This window comes from Nesoenas mayeri (assembly GCF_963082525.1).
Source record: "Nesoenas mayeri genome assembly, chromosome: 7".
NCBI classification, from domain to species: Eukaryota; Metazoa; Chordata; class Aves; order Columbiformes; family Columbidae; genus Nesoenas; species Nesoenas mayeri.
The window spans coordinates 23,292,894-23,308,911 of NC_137551.1; the positions used below are offsets into that span (position 1 = coordinate 23,292,894).

Genomic DNA, 16,018 nt, shown 5'->3' on the forward strand with positions numbered 1-16,018 from the left:
TTAAAAGAGAGAATACATAGTTACTTCGTCTCTGAAGAAGGCTTAATCAAATTCCACATGAATTGGAACTTTTAACTGTATTTAGAATTATTTACAAGCAATATGTAAACCATTTTTGATACTGATTTAGTAAACAAGCTACAGGTACTTAATCAGAGCTGATGTTTATTATGGCTTCACACAGCTTTTAAAATGTGGCTCTTAACATTACAAGAAAATGGTCAATATTATCTTAGGAAAGGATACCTTTCATAATGTAAATTGGGTCTTTGTTGAATTAGCCAGAGAACTTCCAAAGCATCTGCTTGCTTAAATTTTTGAAAATTGCTAGAGGAAATAAATATATGCAAATACATTCATAGACTCTTTAAGCTTGTCAGATGCCACAGATGATGAGTCAGCTTTCTGTGTTACTCCTGTTGCTGGCTGTGCCGGCCTTTTAGGACTCTCTTCCAGCTGATGGGACTTCAGCATAAAATAGCCCTATTAACTAGTTCAAAAGTTACTGGTGTGAGGAAGAAAAGTGTAGAGAATGCAGGTAGAGGGAGAAAATTAAAGTCTATACAATGCAATCAGAAGCACAGGAATAGTGATAACAAGATTTAGAACAATTTAGAATGTTACATGGTGAGCTTTTATCAAATATGTAGTAAACATAGCTGTTTCACAATGTTATTTTATTTTAGTTAATGTAAGTTTATACTTGCAGTTGTAATTCTGTGTTCCTCTTTGTCCTCATTTAAAAAAAAAATGGCAAGGTGAACAAGAATATTATTAGAGAGGAAAAAGTACTTCTAAAAAGGCATGGGAATTTAGCTATAACTTGTTTGAAACATTAGTAACTGAGGAAGAGAATTGTTGGCTATTATATGTATCTTTTATTTATAGTAATTTTGTAGGGTTACATCAGTCTTCTCACATTTCACAAAGTGACTTGCTGGAGACAGGAATATTCTCTACACTTGGTAGTTGTGGATTAATTTTAAATAAAACAAGGACTTTTTTTCCAAGATGGAACACATATAGAGCAAATACCAACCAAAGATGATCAGCTTTAGTATATGAAGCAACTGGGAAGCTTTGATCCTTCAGGTAATGGAGACAGTTGTTTCATCTCAGCTTTTCGAATTCGACCTGTTTTGAATGCTGTATGTGTGAGTTTTCAAGGAGCAAAGTATAGTACCTTTAGATTGGAGAGGCACAGGAGTGGGGTGTTTTGGAAATTCCATTTGATAGAATAGGTGTGTGTTTCTGTACAGGAAAGGCTCCAGGTTTTCATAACAGAAGAGAAATGGTGACTGAATCCAGAAAGCTTGTGATCAGAGGGAGGCGGATGGTCACCTAGTAACTTCTGTTACTCCATGGAATCTTGGAATCTCTGGAGTCTCAGGTCTCCCCCTGCTTTCTTCTAGCTTGTTGTTACTGTGCATTTTTTTGGGTGCTGGAGGAAAGGTGTTTAATCTTCCCTCAGGACTAACCACAATGTCTCTTCACTTTACCTCAGTTATGGATTATAATGATTATGTGATTTTAAGCATTTGAATAAAAAAGCTAAATATTGGGAGATAAAGGGACTTTCAAATCTGGAATATATGTGGTTTTGTGGCCTCTTCAGTTTATTGTTAAATTATATATTCTTTTGGTTGCAGAGATTTTAGTAGGTCTTAAAGGTGGTGATATCCATAGCTGTCCTGTTGAGGCTTAAATATAAATATGTACAAACTAGAGAGTGACCAAAGACTGATTAAATGCAGTTCTACCAGCAAATTCAGCAAAGCATTAGTATTCCAACATAGGTCTAATGAGGTCTGCAGGAGGCCTGTAATGACATAGCAGCAGGCATGTTTTGAGGTTGAACGCTATGTGTCAGAGTAATCGTATTGCGGATTATGTGTAGACTAAAACTATGCTAGTGTTTCCCATTGCCATAACAACTATACATTCACATCTTAGCTCTCTTTAAGTTCAGACTATTTGTCTTCTCTAAAACTATGACTTACAAAAGGAAACCCAAAACATCAAACCAAATCTGAGAATCTTAAATGTCATGTTGCTTTTTCCTGCTTCTCTAAATGATACATTTTTTTCTGTGTAGCTTGGTTAGGATAATACTGCAAGCTGATTTTTCTCAGATGTCAAAGTGTAAGTCCTTTCAGTTTTAGTGGGAATTACATGTTTTATTCAGGGCATCAGGTGTTTTAAAATCTGAGCTAATTGCACTTAACTAAGATACTTCCAAGTAGAGTAAAATATAACAAGGAACATAATTTTATAGTATCTTTTATTTCAGATTTCTGTAAAAATAACATATCTTGGGGAAAAGACCCTTATATACTACTTAAAGTGATTATATGGTATGTTACAAAGATTCAGGAAAGGATTTGGATTTTTAGTGGGCTCTCTTGAAACAGTGAGTTGAGATTACAGATGCTAATAAAAGGATGCCTTTTTGTTTTACTGGTTTTTATTACATCTGTATCTGTATGCATGCAGTAAACTATCAGTCCAGTAGCTCGTATTCTTCTTTTGTCTTCCCTTGAGCTAGTTGTATATACTAACAAAAAAATGTGGACACGTGCTTTTAAATATCTATGTGTGTTCTGGTTATCTGCTACTCACTGATATTTATGCTCATGTTTACCTTTCCATTCTCCTTTTTATGAAAGAATTAGTATGTGCCACATCATCCCTTTGCCTGTTTTTTATTCCCTTTTATTTTTTTCTTTTTTATGCCTTGCATAAATTGTGTCTTGCAATGGTTTAGTTTCCATTTATTTAAATTCTTCCTTTTTATCGTGGTTTTATGTACAAGTTTTATTTTCATAATCCTATTGGAATTCCCCTGCACTAAGGACTCCTCTTGGTATATCTGTATTGGGGTAGCTGCATTCACAGTTAGAGACTACTGTTCAGCGTGTTTTTTAAAAGTTTACCTTTTCAACTGTTATTTTCTTAACAAACCGTGTTTTGAAAAAGTATGGAAAAATATCCATACTCACAGATGGTAGCGAGTATCCATATGTACTTGTGTTTGACTGAGCCATAACAGGAAGTTCTCATCTTCTCCTCCCCTCTTCACTTCTGCGGGGGCACACACTACTTCTTACACGCTACTTCTTGCATTTAGTTGCTTTATTTCCCTAAGAGGGAAACCTTTTAAAGATGTAAGTATCATTTTTGCTTGTTCAAACCGCATTGGGTTTTGCCAGCCATCTGTGAAGATAAGGGAATAGACTTGGCGTGTGTCACAATCTTAGCTGAAAAATGTAATTTTCCCGTCATTTCCAATACCATTTTTCCTCCTCATATCTGCAGAAGAAATGCTCTTATTAAAATCTGAGAAGCTAGTGACTCATCAGATTAAGCAACTAAAGAACATTTTCCCCTGGGTAGTAAATGGACTTTTTTCCTCTCTTGATAGCCAGAGTGCAGAGCCAGTGCTATTCTAAAGGGAAGAAAAATAAAATGAATGCTGCAAATGTTGATACAGAAATTTCTAAGGGCTGGAATTTCACAGATAGAGAGCAAACAGTTATTTTGCTCATCCCTGATGATAAACATTTTACAAATATAGAATGTGTTCATTTTCTACTTGCATTGTATCTGAGTAAAGATTTTGAAAGTCATGATTTGTTTACTTATTTCTCCTCACAAACCATTGTGTTTGTAGTGATTTCAGTTTTACTCAACCCTAACGAATAACTTGTACTTCTGCAGAATGATGAGAATGCTGCATCCCAGCAATATTTCTCTGTACGTGGGTTCCCCTCTTACCCTGTTTTCTAATGAGATTTGTGTGGAACTGGCTTTTAACAGTCTATATAACCTATATGGCCTCACATCAGTTTTACTGATGGTTTGGGGGGAAGTTATAAACCAATCAGCTTTTACTGTTTTTGTCTCAATCATGTTATTTTATGCATTTGAAAGACAATTTTTAAATCAGTTCATTAAAAAAAAGGGAGGGGGGGCAATTGTTCCTTTTTAAGTATAAATTCATTTTTTTGCAACAAATTTGCTTTGATATGTCTGCTACTAATACCACAAATTCTGTGGTCTTGAAGTCTATTACTTTTTCACTGTTAGAAGCTTAAGTTTTCTTACGTGAATGTGGAATAGAATAGTTGATAATCTTTCCTGGAAGTACATTAATTTTAAAGCAAACATTCTCTTCCCAAGTCACACTCTCCTGTGGATCTGTCACTTGTAGCTTCATTTTAGATTTCAGGAGAGTGAAAAACAAGATGGTATCCTAATGTGTCACATTATAGAAATTGTGCTTGTTTTTGAAGATTGGCCATAACTGGGGACTACAACAGCTTGCATGTACAAGAATGTACATACAGAATTAAATTGCATTTCTAGTTTCAGCTGTTTTCCATGTTTATGAATGGGCTCAGAAGCCTAATTGCACTGGTTGGATTTAAATATGTTACAAGCAGGTGCTATTAAAGATTACCTGATGCCTTGTCTTCTTTTTCCAGTGCATTTCCACTCTGTCTTAAACCATGTGGATGCTCATAGTGCTATACAGCACAAGACAGAAACAAAAAGCAGAAGTAACATTACATAATTAGCAACTTTAAAGATGCATCATGATAGAGTTAAGTAATTCCATTGCATTATATTTCTACCTCTGGTGTTTCTTTTCCCCTCTTCTCTTCCTGTCCTGGTGTTCATTGCTGTTGGTGCTTGTATCTCGGTTTAGGTTGTAAGTCTTGGGCAGACGAAACATCTTTTGGTTTGTTTCGCGTGGTTGTGGGTGTGAGAGCTCAAAATGTAAGTAATTGTTCCAGTAGTGATTTGGAGTATAGGGAGGGCAGGAGGATCCCCTGAAGCAGAACTGCTTGTAGAATTGTGGTGTTGATTTCCACAATAACATTCCTTATACATTGAGCAGACAGAATTATTTTTAGCTCTTTCATTTTAGTATGTTCCTACAGCAAATGTTTGGGTGCTTGGGTTGTCACTACTGCTTGAGCATTGGTATGTTGGAAGATGAAAGGAGGGAATGTCAAATAACAGACATCGGTGTGTTTTACTGTAAAGCACCTTTGTCTTGCTGCTCAAACTGCATGATTACTGGAATTTTATCAGGATAATATTTTACCTTAAGACTTCTTTTGTTTGTTTTAAATTATATTTTATTTAATGGATGCAAAGGCCTGGTAGGTTGCTCTGAAATTCTAATAGACTTTATGGGTTTTATAGTCTCTTAGCAACTTCATCCGTACATGATAGTTTTTGCTTGCCAGCTGTCCAAGTTAAAATGCAAAACATAATAGAATATTTTTATGGCTCATTTTAATGTAAACAACAATCTCTCTAAGAGATTCCGCCTTGTTGACTGAGCTAGCGTCTGCTGTGTTACAAGAAAAATATTCTCTATGATTGAAATGCTTAGTTCTTGGCTGAATATTTATTTAGTATTGTTCCTTTTGTACAGAAAATGAAATAGATGTAACATGCAAACAGATATGAAACCATTTTATATGAAGTCACAATAAAAATGTTAACCATTTTTATTGCCATTTGCAATGAGAGATGAAATAATAGATCTCTTAAAGATGCCAGGTTCCAGTATAAGTTGGGGAATGACCTATTAGAGAGCAGTGTAGGGGAAAGGGACCTGGGGGTCCTGGTAGACAGCAGGATGACCATGAGCCAGCAGTGTGCCCTTGTGGCCTGGAAGGCCAATGGCATCCTGGGGTGTATTAGAAGGGGGGTGGTTAGTAGGTCAAGAGAGGTTCTCCTTCCCCTCTACTCTGCCCCGATGAGACCCCATTTGGAATATTGTGTCCAGTTCTGGGCCCCTCAGTTCCCGAAGGACACGGAACTGCTGGAGAGAGTCCAGCGCAGGGCAACAAAGATGATTAAAGGAGTGGAGCATCTCCCTTGTGAGGAAAGGCTGAGGGAGCTGGGTCTCTTTAGCTTGGAGGAGACTTAGGGGTGACCTCATTAATGTTTACAGATATATAAAGGGTGAGTGTCATGAGGATGAAGCCAGGCTCTTTTCTGTGACAACCAATGATATAGTACAAGGGGTAATGGGTTCAAACTGTAAGACAAGAGGTTCCACTTAAATTTGAGAAGAAACTTCTTCTCAGTGAGGGTGACAGACACTGGAACAGGCTGCCCAGGGAGGTTGTGGAGTCTCCTACTCTGGAGACATTCAAAACCTGCCTGGACGCCTTCCTGTGTAACCTCATCTGGGTGTTCCTGCTCCAGCAGGGGGATTGGACTAGGTGATCTTTTGAGGTCCCTTCCATTCCCTAACATTCTGTGAAATCTGTGAATATTCTCATTGTGATTTGGATATAGCGTACCTTTTGCAGATGAGCAGTTGTTGTTTTTTGTGTGTGTGTGCATGTTCATGCTAATCATGTGGTTCTTTCAAAGGTCAAGAATAAAAATCTCTCCTTTCCTCAGCCCAGAGGAAATATGCATCCCTGAAACATGAGATTTGATTAGCCCTCTTTAGTGTGGATGATTTAAAATATTGTCCCAAAACTAAACAGTCTGTGGTACAAGTCGTTCTTCAGTTTTTTAATCTATTGCTAGAGAATGTGTCTTTACAGTCCCATGTGACTTTGAGTTGTATTTGACATTTATTTAAATGCATCTAATGGTAGCTATATATTTACCTGGTCTCCTGCTACTCAAAATGCAATGCACAAATTCAATTGATAATGATTTGAAAATGTTCATAATAGGGGAATATAGAAAACAAATACAGCAGAATCCTATTTTCTTCAACCTTGGATCATTTAGTCATTTTTGGGTAAACATTAGATGAAAAAAGAGGGATGAAGACGTAGACATTTACAGTATTAATAGGCCACATATTTAAAATTCTCAATGTATTGTGAAATTCATCCCAAAGGTATTTTCCAGTAACATGTTTGTAAAGTAAAATATTGTAGTTCGAGGCACATCCATATGCCTGTTTTGATTTACTTTGCCATGCACATTAGAAATACACAACAGAATGTTCCTGGCCTGAAGATACTGTGATTAAAAAAAGAACACTTACATTGCATATATTTTGATGTTTTAATGTGCAGTGCAGCCATCTGCACAAGATTCGACAAAGTTTGTTACTGTGTTATTCAGCATCTAGGGGTTGTTAAATATATGTAGGAGGTAATTGTGCTACCTTTTTTGACCATTTCAGAATTCTTCTAAACATCTATTTACTCTTAAAGCTTGTTACTTTTTTTCCATTGAATACTCTTTTGTGTTGTAGGCTGTTTAAAACATTAGACTTTTCTTGATGTCTGTTATGCAGACTACTGAAAAAATACTGATAAGTTGGTAGTTTTCTTTATTCTGGTTTTCTTCTTATTTAGGTGTGTTCTTTGGTTTAAGGAGCATCTGGACAATGCTCTTAGTCATACAGTTTAGTTTTAGGTAGTCCTGTGCGAAGCAGGGAGTTGAAATCGATGATCCTTATGAGTCCCAACTAGAGAGATTCTACGATTTAGGTTTCTAATTGAGTAGAATTTTGTTGTATTGACTGTAAAACACACAAACCTTCCTGCTTTTCCCCTCTTCCCCTCAAAAAAAATTAAAAAAAATGGGGGCAGGGGGGAGAGACAGGTATCGATCTAAAATAAGAATATGAGAATGATACTATATGAAGAAACTCTCTTCATAACAGATTGTGAATGGGAGAATGAAACTGCAATAATATAATCTAAAACACTAGGTCTGGAATGAAATTTCCGTAATTGCTGTTTTCACATATCCGAGTGTTGATACAGGTGGTGTGAATAATGTTGTAGTTACTTCGTTAATTTTGTAGAAGATCTCAAGGACTACTTTCTGTGTTTTCTGAACAAGGATAAAGTCTAAAAAATAGAAATTTACTGCAACAATACTTGTGTGTAACTCTAGCTTGTAACGCTTGAGAAAAACAGTAAAATTAAGTGACGCTGAGAACCTGATTTCATGGTTGACCTTTGTATGTCATTCAGTATATGTGTACTTGCCATCCAAATGTACTCTGTAACTGTCCAGGGACCTTTTCCAGAAATAAGTGCATGGAACAGAAATTGTGCTCTGAATAATTTCTCAGTCTTTTCTTGGACTCATTCATGCCAAAGTGCTTTGTCTCTTTGTTTTCAGAGTTGCAATAGTTTCCAAGTCTTTTGAAGGGAAAACTGATCGCACAGAAGACTGGTATGGAACGCAATACAAGCAAGAAGCAATTTCTGATGAAGTCATTAAGGCATGTTAAAATGTATTAAGATACTCTAATATCTGCAAGTGAAAGACTGATAATTTCTTTGCCTATTTTTCCATTTAGTTGAAGAGAGAACTTAAATCTGCTGCTATATGTAGTGTAAAAATTGTCCAATGAGTGTTTAATATTATGAGAAGTAAGGATCTTATGTTAGTCTTTAGATTTCAAATGTTTATTACATAGGACGGCTAGGTTGTAATGGTTTTAAACCATGTTGAGTACAGGGAATGTTACACCATTTTTCCTATAAAAGATCCATAATATGCAGTGGCTACTTAAAAATATAAGCATTAACTTTTTAAAACTTATAAGTCTCTATTAGATGTTAGTGAACGAATCTGTTCTTATGAAGAGAATCACTTTACAACTGCTACGTGTAACTGTGTTTCTGAAATTGATTTTTGCAACTTAGAAAATGAGTATATTTTGCCAATTAAATGAGTTAAAAATCAAAACTCGAACAAAGGAGGTGGGCAAATCCTCATTGAAGTTGTTATTGATCTATTTTTTTTGAGAAAAGATGGCTGTAAAATACATCCGAGAGCTAAATTGGACCTGCTGAGCATTTTTTGAAGTGATATTGCATAAGAACACTTCACCCTTTAGCTTGCCCATATGTCTGTTCTTGATTAGAATTCTTGCTTATGTATTTACTTTAATACTTTATTTTAGAGCCTGAAGTAGCAGAAAATATGAAGCATAGAATCACCTTTCAATCTACTGTAAAGTTCTCAAAATTATTTTTTATCTTTTGTCTTCCTCCTTGGAGCACTTCATGCTGCTGATAGCCGACCCCAGCTTGGTTTCCTAGATATTCCTCTCTTTCCTTGTTATCTTAATAGTATTTACACATAAGCTAATGGAACACATTTTTTAAATCATTTGTCACAGCATAAAATAAATAAGTAGATATCCATTAATTAAGCAGAAATTATACTTAGCCTCATTGTTTCTGCTATTTATCTAGAAATGGCAAAATGCTGACCTGAACGGGAAATTTAAGCTTCCGATGAAGAATGAATTCATTCCTACTAACTTTGAGATTTTGCCATTGGAAAAAGATGCGACACAGTACCCTGCCCTTGTCAAGGTAAGCTGTGTTTGGTCCGTTTGCTAGCTAACCTTCTGGGAAGTCAGCAGTTAATTCCTGTGTATTTTTAAAATACAAATCATGTCATATTCCAAAGTATAATGAACAAAAAAAGTAGAAAACTTCAAGATATGGCCAGAAAAACAGTTTCGTGCTGAACTTTGGATTATGACTATTTGGGTTCCTGCAGAAATGAATCTACAAAACAGCTTGAACTCTTTGCCCTTTTGAAAGTGGGATAACTATTGATAGAAATAATATTAAAGCTGTTTATTCAGCAGTGCCGCTCTTATATTTTTTCTGAGCAGTGTTCAGTAATCGAGAGTGTAGACGAGGCTATTCTTCTCTAAGTGTGTATGGAAAAAGCTTGTGATTGCATGGAAAAAATAAACACATAAATAAACATCACTCTGCAGTCTCCTGCAGGCATCATTTAATGATCTCAATACATTTAGCGAATCTCAGTTTTTCCGAGTACCTAAAATTTACTAAAAATTACTTCTCACGACTAAAGTGTAGTTGTCTTTGCTAATGCTCATCTTTGTTCCATAGTTGGAGGATAAGTCTCCTCAATTGCGTGTTGTGCTTCAGCTTGAATACTCAATTCAGGAATACATTTTGCACACTAGGTCAGTACAGGTCTAGTTCAGTGCAAAGGCATCCTTCAGGAGAACATGTTTGCTCTGCACAGGGCATCTTAGGTACATGCTTGAAGCAGAATTAGTGACAGAAGAGGACTTTGAGCATATGTTTAGGTTCATCCTAAAATGAAACCCTAAATCTCAGCAGGGACAAATGCCACAGCTCTCTTAAGTAACACTAATTGGATTGCTGCCGAAACTTGATGATCCTTCAGTGTGATTGACACAAAAGCTTTGCTTTAAGGCATCATTGCTTTAGAAATGTATTTGCTTTTAGCTTTTCCTTTCCTACTAAAATATGTTTTTTGAGGGAAAAGGTTTTAAATCATCTGTATTTGATGAAAATGGAAATGATCTATTTTGCCTGCATCTCTTTTATTTTCTCTCCAGCTTTATATTTGTGACATTTTGTTTTTGTGTGCCCTGGCATTTGTCTGACCCCACAGTGAAACATTGTAAGAACTAATCAGTAGAGATTATCTGTACAAAAGAGGCGATTTTTCTGCTGTTTTATATGCCTAAGTGAGCTTACTATGGACCGGACCAGCGTTGTGGAGAAAGAGAGGGATGGGAACATAAGTGCAGGAACAGGATGGCCTTTTTCCCTGGCAGTGTGTCACTACGTCACCTCTGTTGTTGTGGCACATCTTGCCCTGAAAAGCCCTCAGGAAAGAGCATTTGAGGGCCAGACTGTTACTGCGGCCTGCAGTTGGTCATCTCCAGCTGTTGGATCTGGTCTCCAGTGCTACAGATGGGCTCTACTGTTTATCATTCTGTCTCTGATGTAAGATGTATTCTAAACGGCATAGTAGCAATTTAACAGAATAAAATTTTTGTTGTCTTGGAGAGAAGCTGTAATTTGGCTTTTGAATATGAGTAGAATGTTGTGTAGAGGAAGGTGCACTGTAAGAGGTGAGACTTGGTTCTTTTATAGAAAAAGCAGGAGGAAAATACAATGCCAAATCCTGGAGAAGCAAAGAACGTGTGCTCAAAAAGATGAGAAAGAGAAATAATTTTATATTTAAAAGTTCTCTCTTATTATGTATAGCAATTTAAAGAAAAAGTGTTGGGGGATAAAGTTAATTAGAGTTGGAACAGAGAGAGGGTAACTATTTCACAGCTTTTGTGGGGGCAAAAGAATAGGGGAAGTCGTTTAGATTCTCTCTTGTACTCGGAGATTATTCTAAAAAATATAGGTGACAGATGTTTTAACTAATTTCCAATTAGTTTTACGACTTTTTCTAGATGTCCATATGGTTTTCATTATCAATGTTACTTTAAAACAACATATAATGCATTAATTATATTCTTAGTCTAAAACAGCCAACTATATGGTGCTGTAGTGCTGTCCTCATAATGGCACATCTTCGTAATGCCAGCGTTAGCCAGGAATTGTGTGAAGCTAACTTTATTTTTGTCTTTGATCATTCCTGCTCTAGAAGAGTAGTTCGCATTTTGATCATAAGCTCCTTCACAACGCTGCAGCCATTTAACTGCTTGTTAAAGTGACACATGGTGAGAAGAGAGTCTTGATAAGGACAGATGGATGTACATGCAAATGTATATAGCAAAAACATGAATTTAAGGGGACAACGCTAAACTGTGATTTGAAGCAGCGAAGAGACTTTTTTTTAAATACTGTAATATATTACAGTTAAAAGTTAGGTGACCTAACAGAACCTCTTTTCTTGATGCAGGACACTGCTATGAGCAAACTGTGGTTCAAGCAAGATGACAAATTTTTTTTGCCAAAAGCTTGTCTCAACTTTGAGTTTTTCAGGTATGCCATGTTAAGTATAATGCACAAACTGCTCTTTAAAATTTTCTTGTTTGGGAATCTGCATTTCTGTGGTAAAAACTTTCTTGCGTGTATTGAGGCTTCAAAATGTTCCTTACTTGGGAATATGCAATAAGATAGAGATAGTAAGAAGGCTCATACAAGTTATGTAGTAGGAAGCAATTTGAGGTGCTCCATCTATATTAACAGGAAAAGTTTATCTAAAAACACTTTAAAAATAAATTTTATTTTATGTTTTATTTGCTATACCTGAAATGGGTCTGCCAATAGCACCTGCTACACATTGCAATATACCTCTTAAAAATGTATGTGTATTATCTTTAATTACTAAACAACAACTATTCTAAGATAATGTTTTCATTATAAAATGCTATTTTGATAATGGTTTTAGGTTCAAATTCTGGTTTAATTTGCATAATGCAAGCCAGTATAAAATTCTAAGTGCTTAAAGTTGGAGTTGTGGGATTTTATTTTACTGACACCAACAACTGATTTTTTTTGTTGTTTTTAAGAAGAACACTGTCTGTATTATCAATGAATGTGTGATTCTCACTTCAAGGTGCATGATAAAGTGCTGTAATGTTTATTCTGGTCTTGCATTATTTTCGTCACATGATTCTTTTGTGTTTTTTTTTTTAAGTGAGCGTGACAGTGAAGCACCTTCTTAGTGTTCCTTTCAAGTAATAATTTCTAACTTTTGAATTACAGAAAGTACTGCTTTGTTTAGAATGCAGCTGTTTCTGTGCTGGACTACTGACAGTGAAAATAATTTCAGGAATTCTCCTCCTTTGGGCTAATTAAGTGATGTAGTGATATTGCTGGAAAGGTTGTTTTGTGGGCTCCGATGGATGCTTATGGATGCACTGCTGAGTCCTTGGTTTGAGTGACCACTTGAAATTTTTCTTGGCAGAATTTTAGACAGAGGGTTTTTTCAGAATGCATCAGATCTTGGCACTGGTGTTAGTGCTGCTTGGGGCAAGTAGATTGTCTGAGCATTTCCTCTTTCTTTTTGCTTTTTGAAACAAATGTTACAGCTGTTTCAAATACTGTGTGTCAGGAAATGGAAGATCGAAACAATTGCAGTACTTTACCTTTTTGTTCATACCTGGTGGCTTTCCATTGTACTAGGTTTGGCCAAAATCCAAACCAGGATTTTCTTGATGGAGACTGAGTTTGTTATACACTTATGGGGTTTTTTTGAAATGAATTCCAAATTAACTATGAGGGATCCAATCTCTTTACCAGTTTGTGAATGATTAAAATATAATAATTAATTTTGTGTAGAGCACACAAAGTTATAAGTATGCACAAATACACACGGTATCATAGCATGGTTTGGGTTGGAAGAGACTTTTGAAGGTCATCTAGTCCAGCCACTCTGCAGTGAGCAGGGACATCTTAAACTGGATATACGGTGATAGTCTTTCCCAGTTAGATTTGTACTTCAGTGTCAGTGAGGATAGCTAGGAGTACTTGAGCTTTGTTGACTAATGTAATGGAATTATTTGTCCCTTTCCTCCTAGGAATGGTTACAGGTGAAAACTGGGTTTGTTCATAGGATTGGGGACAAGGATTCTTTCATTTTCTTTAAAAATAAGATGGTAATTGTATATGAGCAGATATGAGGAGATTTTTATAATACTGGGTATGTAATCTCCAAAAGAAGTTATGAGCAGGTTTGTCTGGTTTTGATACTTAAGAATGATTCTTTGTCAACCTCTTGCTTGGGACTGGTCATGCTGATGATTGTCAGATGAAATGGTAAAATGTATGGTGTTTATTTGTGAGACATGACAAAATTATCCATAGCTCTTGTGGCTAAGTAAATTGGGAAATAAAGCCATCTTAGTAACACGGGTTTTCATAAGAAGTTTTAGCCTCAGCTCTAGATCAAAATACGATGTCTGTGCTGCCTTGTAACAGATCACAGGAATTTGTTTATGCTACAGACTGCTTCAGTAAGAGAAAAAAACTAGGAGGATTTCTTCTGCCTGCAGCTCTAATGAGTACAAACCATTGGAAGAATTCCCGACTCAGATACTGTAGCAGCTGCTGCTGTGTAGATGAATTAAGAGGAAGTTTATGAGGGTGGTTTCTCCTTCAAACATGCAAATCCAGTAGGAACAATCTGAGTATATGAACCTCTTGAAGTCTTACATGGTGCCAGACTTCCATTAAAGAACCACCACAGTAAAACCTTCCTTCTGACATGGGACTTACCATCCAGCCTAAAGGATGATGATAGGCATTTACTTTTGTATGAGTTATGACTTAAGAACTCAACAAGTGTTCTTTCTTAAAAGGAAGCCAAATAACAATGCGATGTGCTATTGTTTTGAAAAGTTTCTATACGTAGTTATAAGCTCTGCACTCTAAGTTTCCCAAGATTTAGAGAGGTGGATGTTAAAAATACAATGCTCATTATTTTTAACTAGAGACTTGCTACCTTCCAGCTTAAGAAACATTTCAAGCAACCTGAGTTGCTCTTAAGGCAACCCAGTATCAACACTATGGTGTTGATTCCGGCTGCGTCCTTAACAGCTGTTTGAAAGGGGAAAAGACTGGACTTTAAGATTTTTCAAGGACACTGTCACAGATTGGGTTCTGCTTCCTCAAGCCTAGTCAAAAAAAGGTAAACTAGAAATAAGCATTTATTTACGAAGTTGTCATTAATAGGAAGAAACTCTCAGAACAGTGTTATAATTTGTTTTCTGTTATTTTTCACTTGAGGATTAATGATTTAGTAGTCTTCATTATTTTCAAAACTCCCTGTTGGCCTTTGCCAGCTAAATGAGCATACAGATGTTATAACTGATATGGACATAATAATCACTCGAACTGACTACGTCTCTATTCTAGGATCAAAACGGAAAAGAACATAATGAGTTTGGAGGAAGGTTTGAGATAACATAGGATTGACCTACATCTTGCTTTGAATTCAGTCTTAATTAAAAAATTCTATATTAATTGGATTTGCATCATTGGGCATATTGAAATAGCTCAGTTTTGGGAAATTGTCGTTGTAGGGAGAAATGAAAATAGCAGAGTCCTTTTTTTTTTTTTTTTTTTTTTAACTGACCTGTTTGCTTAAGTTACACAAGCCCGAACCCAGCTAAGATTTCAGACTGTAGCAGGATCTGCTTCTCTACTAGAGCTATTTGTTTATTTATTAAAAATATCTTCCTGTGCTTCCTTCATCTAAATGGAGGAAGAAGGCAAGGTCTTACTATAAACTACTAGGAACCTTCTTAAAAATACTTTTGCAATGTATTTTATCAGCCTGTGTGGTGTGGTGATGTGATCTTTGTTTTGCTACATTAATGTTGGTATACACTACAAAATACCATGCTATGTAGGCATAAACGCATATAATAGCACTTCTCTGAATATGACCATTAGTGGCTGCGTAGGGAAAACAAGTGCAAATGACATGGTTTTGAATTGTAAGACATATATGGACAGCAAATTGTTTTAGATATTGCTGATTATTTCTGTGAAATTGTTAATGAATTTACATGCACTTTAGAAGCTTTAGACATAAGTATTCCATTATAGTACAAATAACTCATCATGATTTTGCAAATCTTTAAAACACTCAGACATTTAACAATTAGCGCAGTTGAAACATGGCTTGAGTCTTTGAGGTGCATTTCTCTTTTTGAGAAATTTGTGGCGATATTGTGTGTGATCAGATGTTTCTAATACAACAGTAGAGCTTGGATAGTTGTTGCCGTTAAAAAGATAACACAAAAAATTATGGTGATGTGAAAATGGGTATGCCAGACTTCTTTCCCAAGCAGAATTAATGTACTGCATGTTTTTCATACCACAACAAATTGCTAATCTCTTAAATTTTTAATAGAAACATATTTATTTTTCTGATAGTGTATAAGTATTGATTAAATTAATGTTCAGCACATAGGCTTTCATTTCAGTCTATGAAATCATGTTATTTATTCAGGGTATATTTGGTTTATTTTACTCCTGGTGAATTCCTGACTGTGCAGCAGAGTAAATATAACACATCTTCATTTATGAGCACAAAGAAGATAATATCTCTGGTATCTTCAATATATTTAGGTATTGCTCAAACCATAAACAAGCTAAATTATTTTCAGGTATGTTCATATTTGGCTTTGAAATAGGAATACTTCACAGTGGGATCCATCAGCATACTCACAGCAATACTCTCTCCTTCAGATCAAACTTAAAAGGCCAAAAGAAACTGAGAAATCATTTTAAAC

The 16,018-nt window shown here is 35.8% G+C and overlaps 1 protein-coding gene across 12 annotated transcripts in view; it reads left to right on the plus strand.

The window, feature by feature from the left end:
- Window positions 1-16,018, plus strand: part of IDE (insulin degrading enzyme) — a 99,717-nt gene that overhangs the window by 26,706 nt on the left and 56,993 nt on the right. For all 12 annotated transcript variants that reach the window (XM_080347570.1, XM_080347579.1, XM_080347580.1 and 9 more), the window contains 3 exons: window positions 8,128-8,230; window positions 9,213-9,335; window positions 11,674-11,756. In XM_080347570.1, coding sequence (XP_080203696.1) covers window positions 8,128-8,230; window positions 9,213-9,335; window positions 11,674-11,756 — 309 coding nt within the window. The remainder of the gene's footprint in view (window positions 1-8,127; window positions 8,231-9,212; window positions 9,336-11,673; window positions 11,757-16,018) is intronic.